This window comes from Blennius ocellaris (assembly GCF_963422515.1).
Source record: "Blennius ocellaris genome assembly, chromosome: 1".
NCBI classification, from domain to species: domain Eukaryota; kingdom Metazoa; phylum Chordata; class Actinopteri; order Blenniiformes; family Blenniidae; genus Blennius; species Blennius ocellaris.
In genome coordinates, this window is record NC_137650.1 from 35605174 (window position 1) to 35625217 (window position 20044).

Below are 20044 nucleotides of genomic sequence, written 5' to 3' on the forward strand. Positions count from 1 at the left end.
ATTTTCACTCCTATTATAATTTTGCCAGAACGCCAGACGATGGTGAATTAGTGCTCACTTTAAATTAAAACTCCGAAGTGGTGAACTGGATTCCAAATTCAGAGCATCCCGCCATGCTTCCTTGTCAACTTAAGTTCTTTTTTCTCTTGAAACACAGACGATTAATGTTTGGTTGTGTGATTTAAAAACGGCCCATCCAGGTGGTGGTGTTAGACTTGGGGTGTTTACTTGAAAAATAAGAAAGTATAAGAGTGTATTCTCTCCTTCCATTTTATTTTTAGCCTGAATTCTCCAAAGCCAACCAAGTAAGGTAGGATGTTATTTTCTGCTGAATAATTTAGGACATTTTATTTGGCAATTACATGTTTAAGCACTGCAAACAGACAGCGGGAGAAAATTCTCTGAGTAAAGCATCTGTTTGGTATTTACCAATGTCACTTTGGAAAATGCCCCAAGGCTCAGTGGCTGCTTGCAAATTATTGAGTTACACATCACTCAGCATGGCAGCGGGTTATAGTTCTATTACCTGGCTCCAAGCAAAACAAACAAAAGGAGAGAAAAAGTACCTCTTCATTCATCCGTGCAACTTAAGGAAGGAATGCACCAATGCCACTTTTCATACAGAATTTCAACTATCGGGTCTCTGTATTAAATCACGATTGCATGATTTTGTATTTACATCAGTACTTTTATCAGCAAACAGAAGGTCCCTGTTACACGTTTTCAAATGAACATGGGACGTTTTCATTGTACTGGAGGTCAAATTTATCGATGACGTTGACTGGAACCACTGAAAATGCAACTTTTTGGAAACGTCTCCCAAAGTGAAACTTTAAAAAAATGCTTGGATTCTGTTTCTGTGGAAATGCAACTTTTTGATAATGCTCTGGTTCCACAGAAAGGTTGGTAAACGCAACCGAAAAGTATCTTCAACGTATTTAAATAAGAGCTATTAAAGGGTTGACATTTTTAAATAATGTTGATCTGTGGTATTTTTGTTGCACTTTACATTGTGTAATATAATAAAGTTACATTTTAATGTTACATTGTTACACAATGTCACGATGTGCAACTTTGCTACAATGTTGCAAAGTGCTTCACCTGAATTAAACAGATCTTATAAAGGCAGTAACGAAAACAAGTGAAACTCATGAAAACATGAATGTATACTATGTGTTTGGTTTTGTTTCCCTCGTGATGTTCGTTGAGCCGCTACATTTTTAATAATGTGAGAAAAAAAATGTCAGGGCGGGCACCGCGGAAGCTTTTATTTTCTTTTAACATCAAAGTGTAAAAAGAAAAAAAATGCTTGAATGTCAAAATGAGCAAAACAACAAACTCATCCAACATCTGAGTACATAGTGCAAAAGATGAATTGTCGCCTTTCAAGCTGCCACAATATATTTTCCCAAGCAGGTAAATGTTATTTTGCTGGCTGTTTGGCGGCAGAACAGACACTGTGAGAGAAAACTCTCCTCTGTGGTTTTTTACGTTGTCTTTTTCTTGATTTTCGGGCCTCGTCGCTCCGTCTGATCAGCCTGCCAGAGGAGACTGAGTGAATAGACGAGGGCCACATTGTGCAATATATCCAGCCCAGAGTGCAGGCGCTTCCTGTTTCTCTTTTCTTTTCTTCCTTCGAGCCTTTTGTTGTGTCGTACAAAAACACAACGGGCTGCCGGAGCACAACGTGACGCGTCACTCAGGTTCTCCGTCTCACAAATCGAACATGAGAACACATAATGAAGGGGAGGGAAAAAAAAGAAAAGAAAAGAAAAAGGAGCACCTTAAATGCGGATTGATCCGCAGAGACCAGAATGCAAATCAGTCCTAATCACACTGTTTACCACTCAGTTGTTCATGATAGCGACACACAGAGGGGATGTGAGCTTATGTGAACATTTTACTAAGAACAACATAAAAAAGGAGGGAACCACGACAGGCAGCTTTGGTACTTTTCTGAAAATATCACCACTCTTAAAATGACCCTGTTCACTTCCACAGATGTGCCTCTGTGATTAGATTTGTACTTTTTTTTTTTTTTTTTTTGTTGCTTCTGTGTGCAGAACAGCAGAAATGCCTTGGGGAAGAAAACTGCTTTTGACTTCACTAACGAGAAACATATTATGTAGATCTATTTCACCACATCGAATCTCGGTAAAGATATTATTATTCTAACTTGTTCTGTTTGGAATCAGTCCACTAAATAACAAAACAACTAAAGTCAAATGCATCCATTTGTCAAGATCTCCATTGAAATGCTCTCGGGTTCGTTTCGGGGTTTTTTTTGGCAACTGGTCTAAAAATGGACAGCCGCCACTCGGAATGCCAGACCGGTTGCCAGCTCAGTTGCAAGCGTATTGCGCTGCATTGAAATGAGATGCATTGTTTTGCTGAACCATCTGCCGCCGTCAAACAGGTGTGACTCACTTCAGTAATGTGATGAGGGAGGCAGTTGTGCTCGGGCTCTGGCAGGGCGCTGCGTATCTCACCGTCGCTGACTTTGGATCGCGCGTTATTGGATTTTAGCGGGTCGTCGTCTCTTTTTAGGAATGTGAAGTCGGCTTTGTGAGGTTTATCACTTCCTGTCATTGTCATGAACCGTCGATACAGACGTGGATCGCTTCAATCTCACTCCTTCTTCATCAGGACAATACTTGTGAGCTGGATTACTTGCTATACTTTATAACTATAGAGCTGAAATAGTACACAAGTAATCATATACATGTCTGTTGTCAATAAAATATGTTTCAATGAGCTTTTAATGCTCAACATGCAAACAAGGAGTTTTGAGCCATTGAAGACGTACGTTTTTGAAAACGGCTCCAAATCAGGGGAAAATGCAACTTTTAGAAAACACTCCGACTCCCAATAGTCGGGATTTTTCAATTCCAATTCAACTTTATTCAACTCCACCAAAAACAACACAGTCCTTTCTAAGAGCGTCTTACTGGGCGAAACCCGACGGAACTGGATAAAACTGAACTCTCCTGACGTGCCGCTACTGTGGCCGTGCAAATAGCAAACTTTTCAGAACGAAAACGCAAAAAACATTTTCACTTGCAAACGTTCTTGTGCAAACAAGGGCTTAGTGTTTTACTTGACTTCTGCTTTGTCTTTGTTAAATTAAAGTTGAAACAGCAGTGGTACTTATCAAATGTTTGTAGGCTATGTCAGTTGTATTTTTTTTTTTTTTTTGTGAAATACTTTTTAATTAACATGGTACTGCCAAATATTGTTTGACTTCTAGTGTCACGACATAAACATTGTTCCAATGGAGTTGAATTAGTTTTGTTAGTTCATCAAGAATGTCTCAGTTGTACAAGTTAATTACCTAAAATGTGTTTTTTAAAGATTAATTCATCATAAATAAATGGCCCTGGGACCGAGTGTGACAGTGGAGGGGGATTTAAATTCAACGACGACATGATGAAGATGAAGAGAAAAACAAAAGTTGCCTTCTGTGTTGATTTACATGAATTTACCAGCTGATATTGGGGTGAAATGAACTGCGAGTGTAACCGAGGCTCACCTGCTGTTGCTCTGGAAGCTTTTTACTGGCCGGCCCCGATTCCTCCGTCTGGTTCTGAGAGCAGTCAGCTCCAGGCTGGGGGGTTGGGGGGGGGGGGGGGGGGGGGGGGGGAGGGAACAAAAAGCCATCATGGAGCAAGTTTGTTCAGCTGTGTGTGTTCAGTGAAAACATAGCAGACCTTGATATCCACCTTAATATTGGCCAAAACAAAGTTGAATTGATTCGTCTAAAGACTGCGGGATTGTCCCAGTACGGCGCTTGGTTTGGTCATTGCAGTAATTTAACCCTCTGGGGCCGGCGGACGCACCGGTGCGTCCTCGTCACATGACCGTTTGAAAAGGCAGTAGCGTCACAGCACAGCGTCGTCTGGTCCGGTGTTTCAATCCGTGTCCAAAGTGCAGATATAAAACTACAAGCTCGTTGTTAAATGACGTTGATCGGAGATATGAGGAAAAACATGTGACCTTTTATAAATAGTTTTACAAAAACGCCTGTGGCAGTGCTTTTATTTCACTGTAAATATCTGTATATAACTGTTTTTTTCAGTCCTGTTTTGATAAATTTTAGTTAATTGTAGTTTAGACTTATTTTACAAGTAAACAAAATGATTCGTAAACCATGTCTGTGACTTTTATAGTCAATAAATCTATGTTTTTACCACCGAATTTGTCATTTTATGGTGTTTTTAGATCCACTGTTTTAATACAGTGTGCCAAAGTGATGAAAATACTTCAGAAATGCATTTATGAGGTTGTCCTGAACAAAATGACACCAAAAAAGGCGCAAGGTTTAAGGATTTTACATCTGAGATATAAAGGAAAAATCAATTGTAGTGAAAAACGGCACAAAATGCTTCAGGCCACAGAGGGTTAAACTGGAAAAACAGGCGTACGAGTTTTTAAATCAATTTATGGAGAAACTGAACATTAGCATTTATTCACCTTTCTATGGTCTTGTTTACGCGACAACGTTCAAAATGAAAATGCCTCATTTCGTTCACGAACGTTTGTGTTTACACAGCGACGTTTTGAAAACGACATCAGTTTTCACTGAAATGCTGTCGTTAGCATGTCGGGCCACTAGTGGGTGCCGTTGTTCTTTAATGAAATCGAGAACGTCACGCTGTAAACGGTAACACTGGGAGTCGCTGCACGGACGTTCGTATGGACCGACGACCAAGTGGGATTGTTACTACAGTGACTGGGGGGCACGACACGCCAGGACGCCATGGTTGTAATCGTCCATCTACTGAGCACGTGCAGAAGAACTGCTTACTACAGACACATGCGGCAGCAGCATTTCAGAGAAGTTGTGTTTTCCCGGTTACAAGTGGGTGGACTCGCAGTGTTTTCAGTGACTCCGAGTACCGTTATTGTGTAAAACAATCCAACAACAGTTGGACAGGACTGCTAACATGCTGGTTGTAATAAAAACATTAGATAAGATCCACCGCACCTTTCAGTTTCATCAGTTATTTTGACGGCTGTCACCTCGGGCCCACAGATTAAAAAAAAAAAACCCGTCCATTTTCCACTATTGACTGTTTAATCTATGATCAGTGCAGTGATCATTACTTGCAGGCATCATATTGGATGTATTTTCTCCCGCCGTGAGCGAATCGCTGCGAGCAACGCCACTCAAACGACAACTGTGCGACAGACCTGCACCGTTTCCTGCGAGTTCAGATGCGCACACTGCTTGAACAGCCAACGCCGCCCCACAATGAAGGCGGATTTCAGTTGTGAACTCCTTGCTTCAGGAACCTTTTCTACACGATATCTGAAGGGATTTCAAGAATGAAAAAAACTCAAGATGCTGCTTGTCACTACGAGACAATCTCCAGCCCGGGCGTGTTAATGATGAGCGCCGCCTCCAAGAAGCCAAAAAAAAATCATTTACTAGTTTGCTGCGAACCCGTCACATTTAATTTTCAAACCGCAAAACATACATGCTGACAAAAAAAAAACTGTCTCTCCTCATTTCCTCTCCGCCCACAGAGAGAGGCGGACGCGGAGGGATGTGATGGCGTTCGTGAGCACAACACAATATCCCAGTCTGCGGCTCGTCTTATCTGCTGCAGCATGTTTTCCCCGTCTTGCTGCAGGATTTTTTTACACCCCCTGCCAGATTTATATAATCAATTACTGGATGGCAGCGAACGTTGTCTTTGGCACCATTTCATTAAGGAAACAGGCTTCCTGACACAGTTTCCTACACGGGCCGGCGCCGCTCCCTGGGAGGCCTCCCTCGGTATTCGCTGGTCCGCCGTGGTCTTATCAACTCACATCTGTAATGGTGCCCGATAGCCACTTGTCAAAAATCCTTGCAGAGCCAGTTCACTTCCTTTTTTTTTTTCCTCTCCTCTCTTTCTTTATATCCTCTTGGATCTGACAGAGTGGGCAGATACTCTTTTGGAGCCGCCATCAAATCCAACTGTTCACAGTCACCTGGATCTGGAGAGGCGAGTCTGCGACTCGGAGGGACCAAAAGTCCTTTAAAAATAAATAAAAAAATAAATAAAAAAATGTGAAAAGGGAAGGTCAGCGGCTGCTTCTTGCTCTCTTCCCTCAATAACTGCTTTCAAGGTGTCAGCGAGGCACAGAGTGAGGACTTTCTTTGAAGTGAGGTTGAATGTGCAAATTTTTTATCTTGACTGGAACTACAACGCGCCGCTGTGCAGCGCGGTTCAAAAGCAGCGCTGGAAGCATTGTAGGGAGATTTAAGGTGTCTGCAAAAAATATTTTCAGTATAAATAGATCTGTCCAGATCTTTTCATCCTCCATAGACGTCAGAAGAAACTCTTAAAAATGCCCATCACACACTTCTACTACATCCCAGGATAATACCTCTGCGTTTCTTCTCTTTTAATCTGATCAATAATCTCGCCGCTAAACAGAAGAATAAAAACAAATCGATATTCCAATTGATGTTGATTGCTGTAAACGCATCATGATATTTCTTCTGACATCATCCACAAATATCTTGCATTTATTAGAGCTTCAATTAAAATGTGGTGTCAAATGTTTAGAATTTTTATACATATGAATCCTTGTAGTCGCTTGATTTTTCACAACACTGTCAAAAAACATCTCATATGCACGATTTATTCATCACAGGAAGGATCTTTTTTGAAAGTGCTGATGTCAGTATATATTCGTCCTATTAAGGCCCTGTTTTACATGTTTCAAGTGAAAATAATGTTTTTGTGTTTTCCTTTCAAAAAAGATGCGTTATACGTCCCACATCAAAACGGTGATCAGAGACTTCACCTGTGAAAAATTGATTTGAAAACTGTAAAAAACTAGAGCTACACTCGGTAGAGCGCAGATCGTTGCCAACACCACAATTAGCAGGATAGCAATTAACTCGTATAGCTGCATCACTGTGTGAAACACTGAGCAGGGAGCGTCTCCATGGTAACAGACGCTGATCTCCTTTGATCTCCACCATGAGGCGCCTCTCTCATCCGAATGGATGGATGTAATGTTAAACATTTATAATATGGAACAATTGACTGCGTCTCTTAGACTGGAAGTTGACAAATTCAAGGATAACTGGAAAGGATGGCTACAATATATTCAGCAACAGAGACCTGACTTTGTGTCGGACCTCCTGTAATGTATGTCTGCTTTTGTGGACTATTTTTGTCTGAGTGATGCATGTCTGAGGACGCTAATCCTTTCTACAGAGGCCGGGTAGATATATATATATATATATATAAAGTATTTCTTAATTTTTACCCCTGGTTCTGAGCTACAACTGTTTCTTGTATTTTTGTATTATTTATATTTGTCTTTTTCTTGTCTGTTTATTTTTCCTTTGTTTTATGTGAGTATTCCCTTTTATTACAAGTATGGATATTATAAAGGACATTGAGTTTGGGAGAAATGTGCTTGTATTGTGAAGGATTGACTGTTGTACATTTTGGAAAACACAATAAAATACTAATTCTAAAAAAAAAAAGAATGAAGACTTTTCTGGCTGGATCATTTTCTAGTGAAGCTTCTACAGATTCAGACTGAGCACCGAGGCTCCCTCCCTCTCTCCCCGTCACAATCCACTGGATTCCACTCAGAAAGAAAATAAAAACGTCTTCTTCAGCCAGAACTATTGATTTCAACATGTGGCAGTCAACTTAAGCAAAACATGCACAGTAACTTTTAGTAACTTGCTGACGGCATCTCGCACGAGCAGCAGCCGACCTGCACTGGGGGTGTGTGTCCTTCTTAAAGGCACCTGGACAATCACACAGGTGTTTCTCATCAACCATTCACCAACGCCTCAGTGCAGTGCAATTAACCAACCACACACACACACACACACACACACACCTCCTAAATGTATGCTACCACTGACTGCATTTATGTGATTTGATCAGTGCAGCAATTTTCCAAACTACACTACATAAAGAAACCAAATATGATCCTGGTGTTTCTTTCCACCTCCGCTAACGTCTAAACAAACAATAAAAAGTAAACCTTGTTGCTGATCCTCGACGAAATTTCCCCAATTAATCAACCTAATGAAGACGATTAGAATGAAAGTGACTTGTTTCACTACTAATGAGGGACTTGAGTAGGAAATTCAGTGAACAGATGAACTTCATGGATATGGGCCCTCAGGTCACATAGGCCATTACAGTTTAATTACTCTGAAGCTCACCTTTTCCATCTGGCACTCTTTCACGCCGCCATTCTCTCTCCTCATTACTCCGCTGTTCATGGGTGATTTACTGGCTGTGACAATTCTCTGGATTTTGGAGATATCCTGTGAGGACAGAAGGAGACATTTTGACAATATAAATATTTAAAGGGATAAATACATCTGCCGATCCACATGTGAAAGAGAGCCAAGTTTAATTCACATACATGACATCATAATTTAAAAAAAATGCTTCATCAGAGTGGTTCATTTTTCTTTTTCCTTTAAACAGGAGTCTATACAAGAAGTTATTGCATTTGATTTCACTGCAGATGTTCTTCAAACCTGAACACCAAGGTCAACATAAAAGCCACTGTGACAGAATTGTATAAATTCTGAAATAATAAAGTACGAGTTAAAAAAGACAGTTTCATTCGCATGTATCAGTGTGAGTAAAATAGCCCATATTCATTTATTAAAGGTGGCAAATGAATTGAAATTTTACAATTTATTAACGAAAATAAATACAATTAGTCTGCAGACCCCCACAACTTCATTGTGTTCATATGACGTATTTTCAAATTAGGTAAAAATAGAATAATCCAGACTTCTCCATACTGAGCAGCAGTGGCTGTGTGACAGTGGGAAGGGTTCGTGGACAGATGTGATTAGGTTTATGCGATCACAGATCATCTTTTGACAGCGTCAGGAATTTCCCAGCTGTTGTCTCGCTTCACTGCAGAGCGTGACAGCGGCTATGCGCTAAAGCTGCTAGCAAAGGAAAGAAACGCTCATCAGAGCCAAAAGAATCTTTAGCAGAATTCCAAGGAGGTGAAAAGATGGACGATTTCCGCAATCCGAGGCGCTTTTCAGGTGAAAACGGAAAACGCTTGTTGTTGTTTTGGTGGTCCGGTTACATGACAATGGTGCTTGGAGCCAATGAAAACTTAAAAAAAAAAAAACATGTTTCACAGAGTAGCTGGTAATCAACATGCTCAAATCGTCGAGTTCAGGAGTCTTGAAACAATCACAGTTACATACAAACCTGTATCCAGGCAGTTTTTTTTGTTGTTTTTTTAAACTTAATTACCGTATTTTCCGCACTATAAGGCACACCGGATTATAAGGCACACCTAAATTGATTGACATAATTTACAACTTTGTTCATATATAAGGCGCACCGCATTATAAGGCGCATGCAATAGACCAGTGGTCAGCAACCTTTATAGCTCAAAGCCATTAGGTTACATTTTCCACTGATTCTAACACCCAGAGAGGTGCACGCACTTTATTTTGATAGTCCTACCTGCAGCCTATGCCAGGAGGACACTACACACAAAACCTTCTTCACTGCTGGTTGACAACTTACAACTACCGGTAATAAACTAAACTACATGAACTGAGCAACAAAAACACAACACAACACAATTATTACCGACACCACAAACCAAATAGAACCCCCAATAATTGCATTTAAAACACCACAAACAGAAACTCCCATAATTCATTGCAGCTAGCGGCTGCACTGAGGAGCTCAGGATGCAAGGCATGATGGGAATTCATGTTTTGTGTTGTTGGCGGTTATTGTGGGTTGTTGTTGGGCTTGGTGTTGTGTTGATTGTTGGTTTGCAACCATGAGTGATGAAGGTGTTGTGTGGAGTGTCGTCCGCTCTGAAGATCCGGTTGAGAAGTTAGAGTTGTCAAAATAAAAGCTTCTGGTTGTTCAGCTGTCAAATAGCAGTCTGGAGTAGAGCAATTCTTCCATATATAAGGCGCACCGGGTTATAAAGCGCACTGGCAGCTTTTGAGAAAATTTGAGGTATTTAGGTGCCTTATAGTGCGGGAAATACGGTAGATGGAATCAAGACTCTGGGTCGACCCTGGCTGACTGGCGGTCGGCCATGTCTGGTCCACGTCTACTTCCTGAGCCAATCCCCAGGAACAGCAGAGGAAAGCGGACGTTCATTCAACCACATATATACATTTTATACTAACAGAACTGACTGTACAGACATCTGTAGGTCTTTATATCAAATCAATCTTCCTACTTGTCATGTATTCATTCCACGGATGTGCTCACTTCACATCCGACCCTCGAGAAGAGATATTTTTTGACTAAAGTTAAAGTCTCGTCGATGGCCGTGTTCACTGCAGTTCTTTTAAGGCTTCGTCTCTGCAAAGCCGTACTTATTTCAGTAAAAACAAGATACTGTTGAGGCCGAAGAGAGCCGGTAGACATTGGGGCATATGCCAAAATGCTCAAATGATAATTTTCTCTTTTTAAACAGGACTTAATGAAATTAAATGAGGAGTTAGGGTAACTAAATGTACTACTTGACATGGATGTTAACAAAATATCACGGGAATGATCAGAGCTGATGAGATACTTCAGTTTATGCCAGAGTGGTGGATAAATCCAAAAAGTCCAACTCAAGCCAATACTACAGTTGGAAATGCTTCTCAGTCTGTGATACTGAATATATTCCACAATAAAATACAAATGCACTGCACGTAGAGTTAGCCAGATATTCAAAGGGGAAAAAAAAAAAAAAAAAAATCAGCTCCGTCTTATCATATTTACTTTGTGTACTTTTTATCAGAGTTCACAATGTAAACACTATTTTCTCCCCACTCGCTGAGCCGCAGATAGCGGACGGTCAAACACGACGATGAGACTGGTGTCTAAATACGTAAGTGAGCGTACACACACACATCAACCCTGGGTGGAATATCAACGCGTGGTGGAGAATTACTCCCGCGAGACCCGCGTATGACGGTCAGTGATCTTCCAGTGGAAGTCGCCCACTTCAGATGCATTCCAAGCAGCCGGAGCCGCGGCGGCGGGAGGAAAACAAGACGGACAGCCAGAGATAAAAAGGACTTCTCTGGAGGCAGTTGAGCAATCATTGTATATCACGACCATCGATAAAAAAACAAAAAAAAATCAAACAAAAAAAAAAAACACGACTCCTGTGAGGTTTTTGTACTCTGAATCAGCAGCGTAACAAATGCCCTGATATGAAGGCTAAAGGAGGTAAATAAAACTTGGGATGTTTGGAGGAGATACACGGAGGCTCCGGTTGAAGTTACCGCGGCCCACAGGCGGTGGTTTCAATAACAAGTTTCACAAGTATGGTGATACTGAGCAAGTATGAACCCTTGATCAATTGAAGTTAATCCAAATAGCTGTATGATTGAGTGTTTTTAAGTGAAAACAAGAAGGCCGTTGCTGGGCTAATCCCCCGCCGGAGGGCTTTATATTTTCTCACAAAGCCAGCTCTAAGGCAGCACACTTGGTACACTAGAGGGTGTTCCATGGGTCCTAGTAGATCATTATGTAGAATCTGAAAGGTCTTCTTCATAAGCTATGTCAAAATACGTCTCCAGAGCCCAAAAGGTGTTTTTATGCACTTAGTGACCCTGTGACCTGATATGCAAATTAGGCCATGGTCACCATGGTGCCCCTTCTCCCCAGGTGGAGTGTCCATGTGTGAAGTTTGGTGACTGTGGGCCCAGGAACTGCTGAGAAATGGGGAGAAATGTTTATATGAAAATACATGTATTGTGCAACCATGACGAGCAAACTTCAGACCCTACCAATCTTCAAGGTCAAGGTCAGGTCACTTGGTGTACTGGAGGTTATCCCTGGAGTGTGTATCATGTGTGTATAAAATTTCAGAGCCCTAGCTCAAAAACCTAGGCCTCCAGAGCCCAAAATGTGTTTTTAAGCACTTCGTGACCCTGTGACCTACTTAATATGCAAATTAGGTCAAGGTCACCATAGTATCCCTTCCCCCTCTGAGATGTATCCACATGTGAAGTTTGGTCACTGTGGGCCCAGGGGTTGCCGAGATATAGGTAGAAACGTTCGAACGGACGGACGTACGGAGACTGTTTCAAGATCCCCCTTCGGGGCCTATCGGCCACGGCGGGGGGTAATAAAAATCATATATGTGTTCAATAAAAAATATTGACATTATCTATAAATATTGTCATGGATTCCTGTTGTGGAACACAAATTTGTTCTTTGTTAGTGTGAATGGAATTCTAGCAGTGATGAAACCCTTTTGGGTCTCAGTCAAGTACCAGACTGTCGCTTCCTGTTTGTGTTGTCTGCGTCTCAGTTCACTTGTCCTTCCTGTTCACCCTCCCTCCGTGTGTCTGATGAGTGTCGATGAGTTTCCCCAGTGTATTTAAGCCCTGTTCCCCCGGTGCCTCCGAGCCCAGCCATTCTCTAGGGTTCTCTTTGGATTTACTTGTGTTCCTGACCCCTGCCTGTTTGAAGACTCCTCCTGGTTCTCCCTTCTGGTTGTGTACGCCTGGTTTTAAATAAACTCTTGGAGTACCTGATCTGAAGGGAATTCAAGGCCATTTACAACCCAATTGGATCTTGAAATTAAAATGATAGCATGATAAACTATAAATTCCCAATGTTTTGTTTTCTGTATTGTGGAAGAAGCACAAGTACACTGAATGTGTTGTGTTTAATTCACTTTTCTTTTTTTTTTCTTTACAAAAAAGTACAATTTGAAATCTTTTCCACCTGATTAATGTCAATTAAAAACCAGGTTTTCACAAATTCACCCTCACCTTACAGTTTTGCTCTATGCTAACTAGCAAACTTCCACTGCAAAAAAAATCTGAATCCAACCGTTTAGTTTTTGGGCTCGGTGTCATGTTATATTTCGCCTAAACCGTGCAGGACCGTGCACCACTGCTAGCCATTATATTTCCTTTTTATAACATTATTCTATTTACAAATCAGTGCAGTAAACTCTGTATGTACGTGTGTGTGGTAATAGGAGGGGAGGGATGGAGCGAAATATGATATAATAATAATAATAATAATAATAATAATAATAATACTGGAGAGAATTGGGAAATAAAAAAGAAATACATTGAGAAAAAATGTAAAAACATTTAAAAAAACAATATCATTCAGTTTGAAGCCTTGGTGCATAAAAGTTACCCTCATTAGTTATATTTATAATCTGTGTTTGACTCTGTCGTTCACTGGGATAAACTCAAACACTAATCTGACGCTTATTCGCTCGTGCTGCCACTTGAAGAGCACAGCGGGAAACAACCCTGTCTGCACAGGGAACCCAGATTCACCTTTAAGTTCATGACCTTAGGATTTGCTGTGAGCGAGTTCTCCTTGTGTTCTTATTAGTGCTTTTGTCTGGTTGGTCTCACTTGTCAAAACACGGAGGTTGTAGGGGAGATATGAAAACTGTGTCATCCTGATTCCTGCATGTACAAACACTGAAACACACCGAGTCAAACAGCACAACCACGACAAAGCTTTCAAGCGACAGTTTTTCCTGGTTTCATTTCAGAAAAAGTTTTATGATCACACAGTAAAGTTTTGGAAATGATGTCAGTTTATGGAATTCTATGTGTGCCACAATCCTGAGTGTGCAGTGTGAAATTTAGAGCACAGAAAAAAAAAACCCACGAGCAAACAAAAACCTATCCTGCACTCAAAAAATATATTTCTATGTTTGCGACTATCCCACATACACACACAGTCACCAGGTTTCTCTCTGGGGTTTTGTCATTGGCTCTCCTGCAAAAACTCACATTTGATTTAGGAATCATTTTTAACAGCGCCGCTTCTGAACGGTTTGGTTTTCAGACACTCGGAGCACCGCCGCGGTGGAAACGGACACACAAACACATTCGTGCGTTTCCTCTCGACAGCGTTGTGTAAATGGAGCCTCAAGGTTTCACAACGTTCTGCCATCAAATCTTAAGTGTCAAATAATTCCTTCTGCAGGTATTCTGAGCTTATCTGTCTCCGCCGTCTATAGACTTTGTGTGTCGACGCGTCTCGCCAGAGGACAAAGGTCTTTGAGTGCAGCGAATATCTTCTGCTTGACCCTGAGATGTTGCCTGTGATTCAGGAGCACGTCGAGTTCCGACCCCGACGATGTTAAAACTCTTCCGCAAAGGTCGTTGGAGGAGTTATTAAAAAAGGAAGTGGCTTTTCTTTGTGCCAGACAGACCTTAGCGTTCCATACATAACTGTACTGATAATCTATAGGGCATTGACACGTGTAGGCGTCTGCGCATAAGGAAACTCGATTCGGCCCAGCCTGTCAATCGACGACATTCTGAAAACATTTTTTTTTTTTTTGAAAACTGTAGTCGAGACGAGGTCTCACATGCTTGATTGATTTTCTATGTAGAAATACAAATGGACATCTATTTGCTTTTCGTTTAAACTTCTACCTGTTTCACTAATATTTCAACTGAAACAGAAAACACAACATCAATGCGTGGCATTTTGCTTGGATCAAGTTTGTGTCTCTGCTGTTTTACGCCACACGCTGTCCAGACATTTCAAGATCGATTTTTCTTTCTCGTTCTTTCTTTCCCTACTGTTGATAATTCTCCTCAAGCAACTATCCGTCTGCTGCAACCCGTCGTCAGCACACTGCTAAACTTTAACTGGGTCAGACGGCGTCTCTGGAGAGCAACAAAGCCAGATAGTTGGAAGATGAACACAAGCAGTGGTAACCTGTCACTGTCAGGCCCCGTTCTCACGGTGTCAGGTGAGGCCACGTCTTTTTAAGCAGCTTCAGGAGAACGGGCTTTGCGGGAGGATGTGAACGCTCCTGGGCAAACATTCCATGCATAATTTCCTAACTTTGGACGGCAAAGTGTCAGCTTCAGCAACATTCAGCGTGAGGTCGGGGTGTTTTGGATGCCGTCTCGAGGCCGGCGGTGCTCCAGTGGAAACCGGTGTTTAACTTCAGAAGCTTCATCGTAATGGAGCGCTTCTTTAAATCACGGCACGATTTCGAGGAACAACGCGGGGAAGAGGTTCTGTGTCGAGTTTGGATGTTTTTTCCCGGGTGTTCATCTACTTCCCCCGGAGTCAACAAGTTTCTCTTACAATTAAAATAAACTCCTACAAATCTCCTCGTTTACATGACATTTAGACGTTTCAGCTTCAAGTGGAAACTGAAAACCTTCCAAAACATTCCATTTCCATGGAAACGGGGGAAATCTACACATCTGTGAGTTTATTCCAGAGTGTCACGACTCCCAGTCCAGATTCTCCCGGACTTGGTAGTTTTATTTTGACAGTCACCATAATAACAATCCAACTTGATAGTTTTATTTTGACAGTCACCGTAATAACAATCCAATTTGGTAGTTTTATTTTGACAGTCACCATAATAACAATCCAACTTGATAGTTTTATTTTGACAGTCACCATAATAACAATCCAACTGGGTAGTTTTATTTTGACAATCACCATAATAACAATCCAACTTGGTAGTTTTATTTTGACAATCACCATAATAACAATCCAACTTGGTAGTTTTATTTTGACAGTGACGGTAATAACAATCCCACTTGGTAGTTTTATTTTGACAGTCACTGTGATAACAATCTGACTTGATAGTCTTATTTTGACAGTCACCGTAATAACAATCCAATTTGGTAGTTTTATTTTGACAATCACCATAATAACAATCCAACTTGGTAGTTTTATTTTGACAATCACCATAATAACAATCCAACTTGGTAGTTTTATTTTGACAGTCACTGTGATAACAATCTGACTTGATAGTCTTATTTTGACAATCACCATAATAACAATCCAATTTGGTAGTTTTATTTTGACAATCACCATAATAACAATCCAACTTGGTAGTTTTATTTTGACAATCACCATAATAACAATCCAATTTGGTAGTTTTATTTTGACAGTCACCATAATAACAATCCAATTTGGTAGTTTTATTTTGACAATCACCACAATAACAATCCAACTTGGTAGTTTTATTTTGACAGTGACCGTAATAACAATCCCACTTGGTAGTTTTATTTTGACAGTCACTGTATACCTTTGCATTTATAGCTGTTCAAATTTTTTTCCTCATGATCCCATTACATTCTTGTTATAAAAACATGAATTTCAGCCCAATAATTATTACTTAACTTTTTCAACAACTTTTTTTCTGAAAAACCTTGAAGGAATAAGTACACCTTCTTTTTATATTCAAAGTTGAATCAAGCTGCGGATCAGCTGAACCAGTCCACCTCTATTCAACAACCACGAGACGATTCACAAACAAAGTTATCAAAAGGAATTGTGAAGTGAGGTGATTTTTCTGTTCCGTGGTGCAAATGCTTTTCAGACTCAGCTGATAAACATCTATTACCACGAGCGATCTGCACCGTCCACCACCAGCTCTCTTCTCCCCGCCCAGCAGAGACGACTCTCCCGCTGATTTATGCGGACAACCAAACAATCATAAAAGTAAATACTAAGTGCTGAGAGCAGGGCAATGAAACGCCTGATTTCTCCTCCGGCACACTGCTCTGAGCATCTAAGACATCATCTCCCATTACTTTGATGAAAATTGCATACTATCGGACCACAAGACTTGGCTTTCTCCCCGAGAGTGTTAAATATGAAGCAACTTCCACTCCAATCTTGCTGATCTCTGCATCCTCACACTAATGAATCTTTCATCAGCGAGAAGAGCTTTGTGTGTGTGTGTGTGTGTGTGTGTGTGTGAGAGACGTCAGGTCTGAAAGAGTCTTATCTGTGGCGTCTACCACAGCTTAGGGTCCATTATGTGAACTCAAAACTACGAGCACAAAGCTCAAAGTGGTGTCACTGAGTGCTTGAAACAAACATCCCCGCACTTACCCACTTAAGATTTCAAAACACAAAGCAGATTTTACACTAAGTGTTCTCATGAAACTCAAATGTATGTTTTATTGCTCGGCGGATAAAAACGCTTCCACAATATGCTGGAAAAACCTTGAGAGCGTTACGATGCACCGGCGGTGGCGCCGGGTGCAGAGGCAGAAAAAACTCAAAAGCAAAATGGGGAATATTCCCTTTTGTAACTTGGCTACGTAGCGGATAGCGCTGTCGCCTCGCAGGCAAATAAAACTCCCAGTTTGCTTTTGATGGTGTGTGAGTGTGGAGTTTGAACGTTCTCTTTATGTGCCTTCAGTTTTCCCCGAAGCACTGAAGCACTCCAGTTTCCAACAAATGTCTAGAAAAGCGTGTGTTTTTGAGGCTAAATGGCGTCTCTGGATCTCAAGAAAACATGGTTGTGGCTTGACTGGCAGCTCGTTCCAGGATTCAGCCTGAGTAACTGTGAAATGGCTCCGATCCACTTTTAAAAGGTTGGGTGTATAAAAATTGGTGAAAACTTAATATTACCCTTAAAAAACAAGAAGGCCGTTGCTGGGCTAATCCCCCGCCGGAGGGCTTTATATTTTCTCACAAAGCCAGCTCTAAGGCAGCACACTTGGTACACTAGAGGGTGTTCCATGGGTCCTAGTAGATAATTATGTAGAATCTGAAAGGTCTTCTTCATAAGCTATGTCAAAATACGTCTCCAGAGCCCAAAAGGTGTTTTTATGCACTTAGTGACCCTGTGACCTGATATGCAAATTAGGTCATGGTCACCATGGTGCCCCTTCTCCCCAGGTGGAGTGTCCATGTGTGAAGTTTGGTGACTGTGGGCCCAGGAACTGCTGAGAAATGAGGAGAAATGTTTATATGAAAATACAGGTATTTTTTACGGAGCCCCTCTGGTGACATTGGTGAAAAAAAAATGATTGCTTAATCGCGTGGCCACGCGTTATTGAGGCGTGGGAACGAGATAAATAAGTCGTGGCCACGCGTTATTAAACTGCCGTCAAGTGAGCCGGCACTCAATTTTAACTGCGCTTTTATTAACGCCTTTACGGTAAAACACAGGCACGGCCGCAATGCTGGCAGAAAGACAGATGGTCTGATTTCAAAATGCAATACAACGGAATCCTTCATAGGTTTACACCCAATTTCACTTCAGTGCAATACTAGGCATACTCCTTTGTTACCACAAGAAATATGAAAGAATATTACTGTAGAAATTTGGAGAAAAGTACTCTTAAACTTGGATGTGTTGATCAAAAATGATGGTCTCATCTAATTTCAAACTGCAATAAAATGGAATCCTTAATAGGTTTATGCCTGATTCCACTTCAGGCAGTACTAGACATACTCCTTTACTACTACAAGCAGCATCAAAGAATATCACTGTAGGAATTTGGAGAAAAGTACTTTTAAACCTGGAGCAAATGAATGACGGCAAGACCATTATTTTCGACCAACAGATCCAAGTTTGACATTACTTTCCTCCAAATTTCTACAGTAATATTATTTGATCTTACTGGTACTGGTAAAGGACTATATCTAGTATTGCACTGAAGTGAAATCAGGCATAAACCTATGAAGAATCTTTTTTAATTGGAATTTGAAAACAGGTGTGAGAAATCATTATTTTCGTTACTTTGCTCCAAGTTTAAGAGTACTTTACTCCAAATCCCTAGAGTAATATTCTTCGATACTGCTTGCAGTAACAAAGGAATATGTCTAGTATTGCCTTGAAGTGGAATCAGGCATAAACCTATGAAGGATTCCTTTTTATTGCATTTTGAAGACAGGCGAGAGATCATTATTTTCAACCAACAGATTCAAGTTTAAGAGTACTTTTCTCCAAATTCCTACAGTAATATTCTTTCATATTTCTTGTAGTAACAAAGGAGTGGCCACGTGTTATTAAGCAAAAAAAAATTTTCACCAATGTCACCAGAGGGGCTCCGTAATTTTGCAACCATGACGAGCAAACTTCAGACCCTACCAATCTTCAAGGTCAAGGTCAAGGGCAGGTCACTTGGTATGCTGGAGGGTGTCCCCAGAGTACTAGTATGTGTGTATAACATTTCAGAGCCCTAGCTCAAAAACCTAGGCCTCCAGAGCCCAAAATGTGTTTTTAAGCACTTCGTGACCCTGTGACCTACTTAATATGCAAATTAGGTCAAGGTCACCATAGCATCCCTTCCCCCTCTGAGATGTATCCACATGTGAAGTTTGGTCACTGTGGGCCCAGGGGTTGCCGAGATATAGGTAGAAACGTTCGAACGGACGGACGTACGGACGTACGGAGACTGTTTCAAGATCCCCCTTCGGAGGCTATCGGCCACGGCGGGGGATAATAAGGGAAAATAAAGCTTCATGAATCTGAAATATCGGGTGTGTGTTCCTGATTGTGAAAGATTAAAGTTGAATCTTATGCAAATATTAGTGTACTTTGCATAAAATAAAACACTAAACCATCCATCCATCCATCCATACCCAGTTATATACATTTCTAACTGGGAGAGCTGATAATTTTTCCTTAAACAGGACATAAACTAGTGAACAAATCAAATAATTACAATACCAAGCTGTCATAAGGATAATCAAGAATACCAAGTACGGATTTGACTATATTTCTCATCTGTGAGCCGTTTGGCTCTTTTATAAACCAAATAAGTGCTACTGTACGACTTAATCTGAGCTAATCGTGGCAGTGATGTAAATGAGATCCGACCCACCTCCAAATGCACCGGCAGGCTGGACAGATGGAGCGCTCCAGTGATTTCCCGGCGAGGGCGCGCTCACATTCATCAGACGGCCCGTCAAAGTGTTACGGCGGCTACAGAGATAATGGCGCTCACAAGTGAAGTGCTGCTATTTGTATGCTAATGAAGTGGGAAGTAATAACTTTATTGGGCCAGAAACAAAAGTCAACCCACACTTACCTTAAGTTTTCCTTGTTTTGCTTGTCTATCTTTCACGAGAGCCACATTTTACTGACGCACATAATCCTTTGAAATTAGCGCGGTGTGTAAAGGCACAGCGTTGCTGCGCAGCTCAGCCACAAAGAACATAAAGTCTTATCTGCACAATTTTGCTTTGGGAGGACGGTGAAGGAGGCATTTAGGCGTGATAAGAAAGGAAAAACTGCAATAAAAAAAATAAAAAAAACTCAATAAAATTCTAACGCGCATGGCAAATCTTATAGG

The 20044-nt window shown here is 41.0% G+C and overlaps 1 protein-coding gene across 1 annotated transcript in view; it reads right to left on the bottom strand.

Moving 5' to 3' along the window:
• Window positions 1-20044, bottom strand: part of luzp2 (leucine zipper protein 2) — a gene marked incomplete at both ends in the record, with an annotated part of 197397 nt that overhangs the window by 1477 nt on the left and 175876 nt on the right. The window contains 2 exons of the mRNA XM_080501168.1: window positions 3530-3604; window positions 8192-8296. Of these exons, the coding sequence (XP_080357294.1) occupies window positions 3530-3604; window positions 8192-8296 (180 nt within the window). The remainder of the gene's footprint in view (window positions 1-3529; window positions 3605-8191; window positions 8297-20044) is intronic.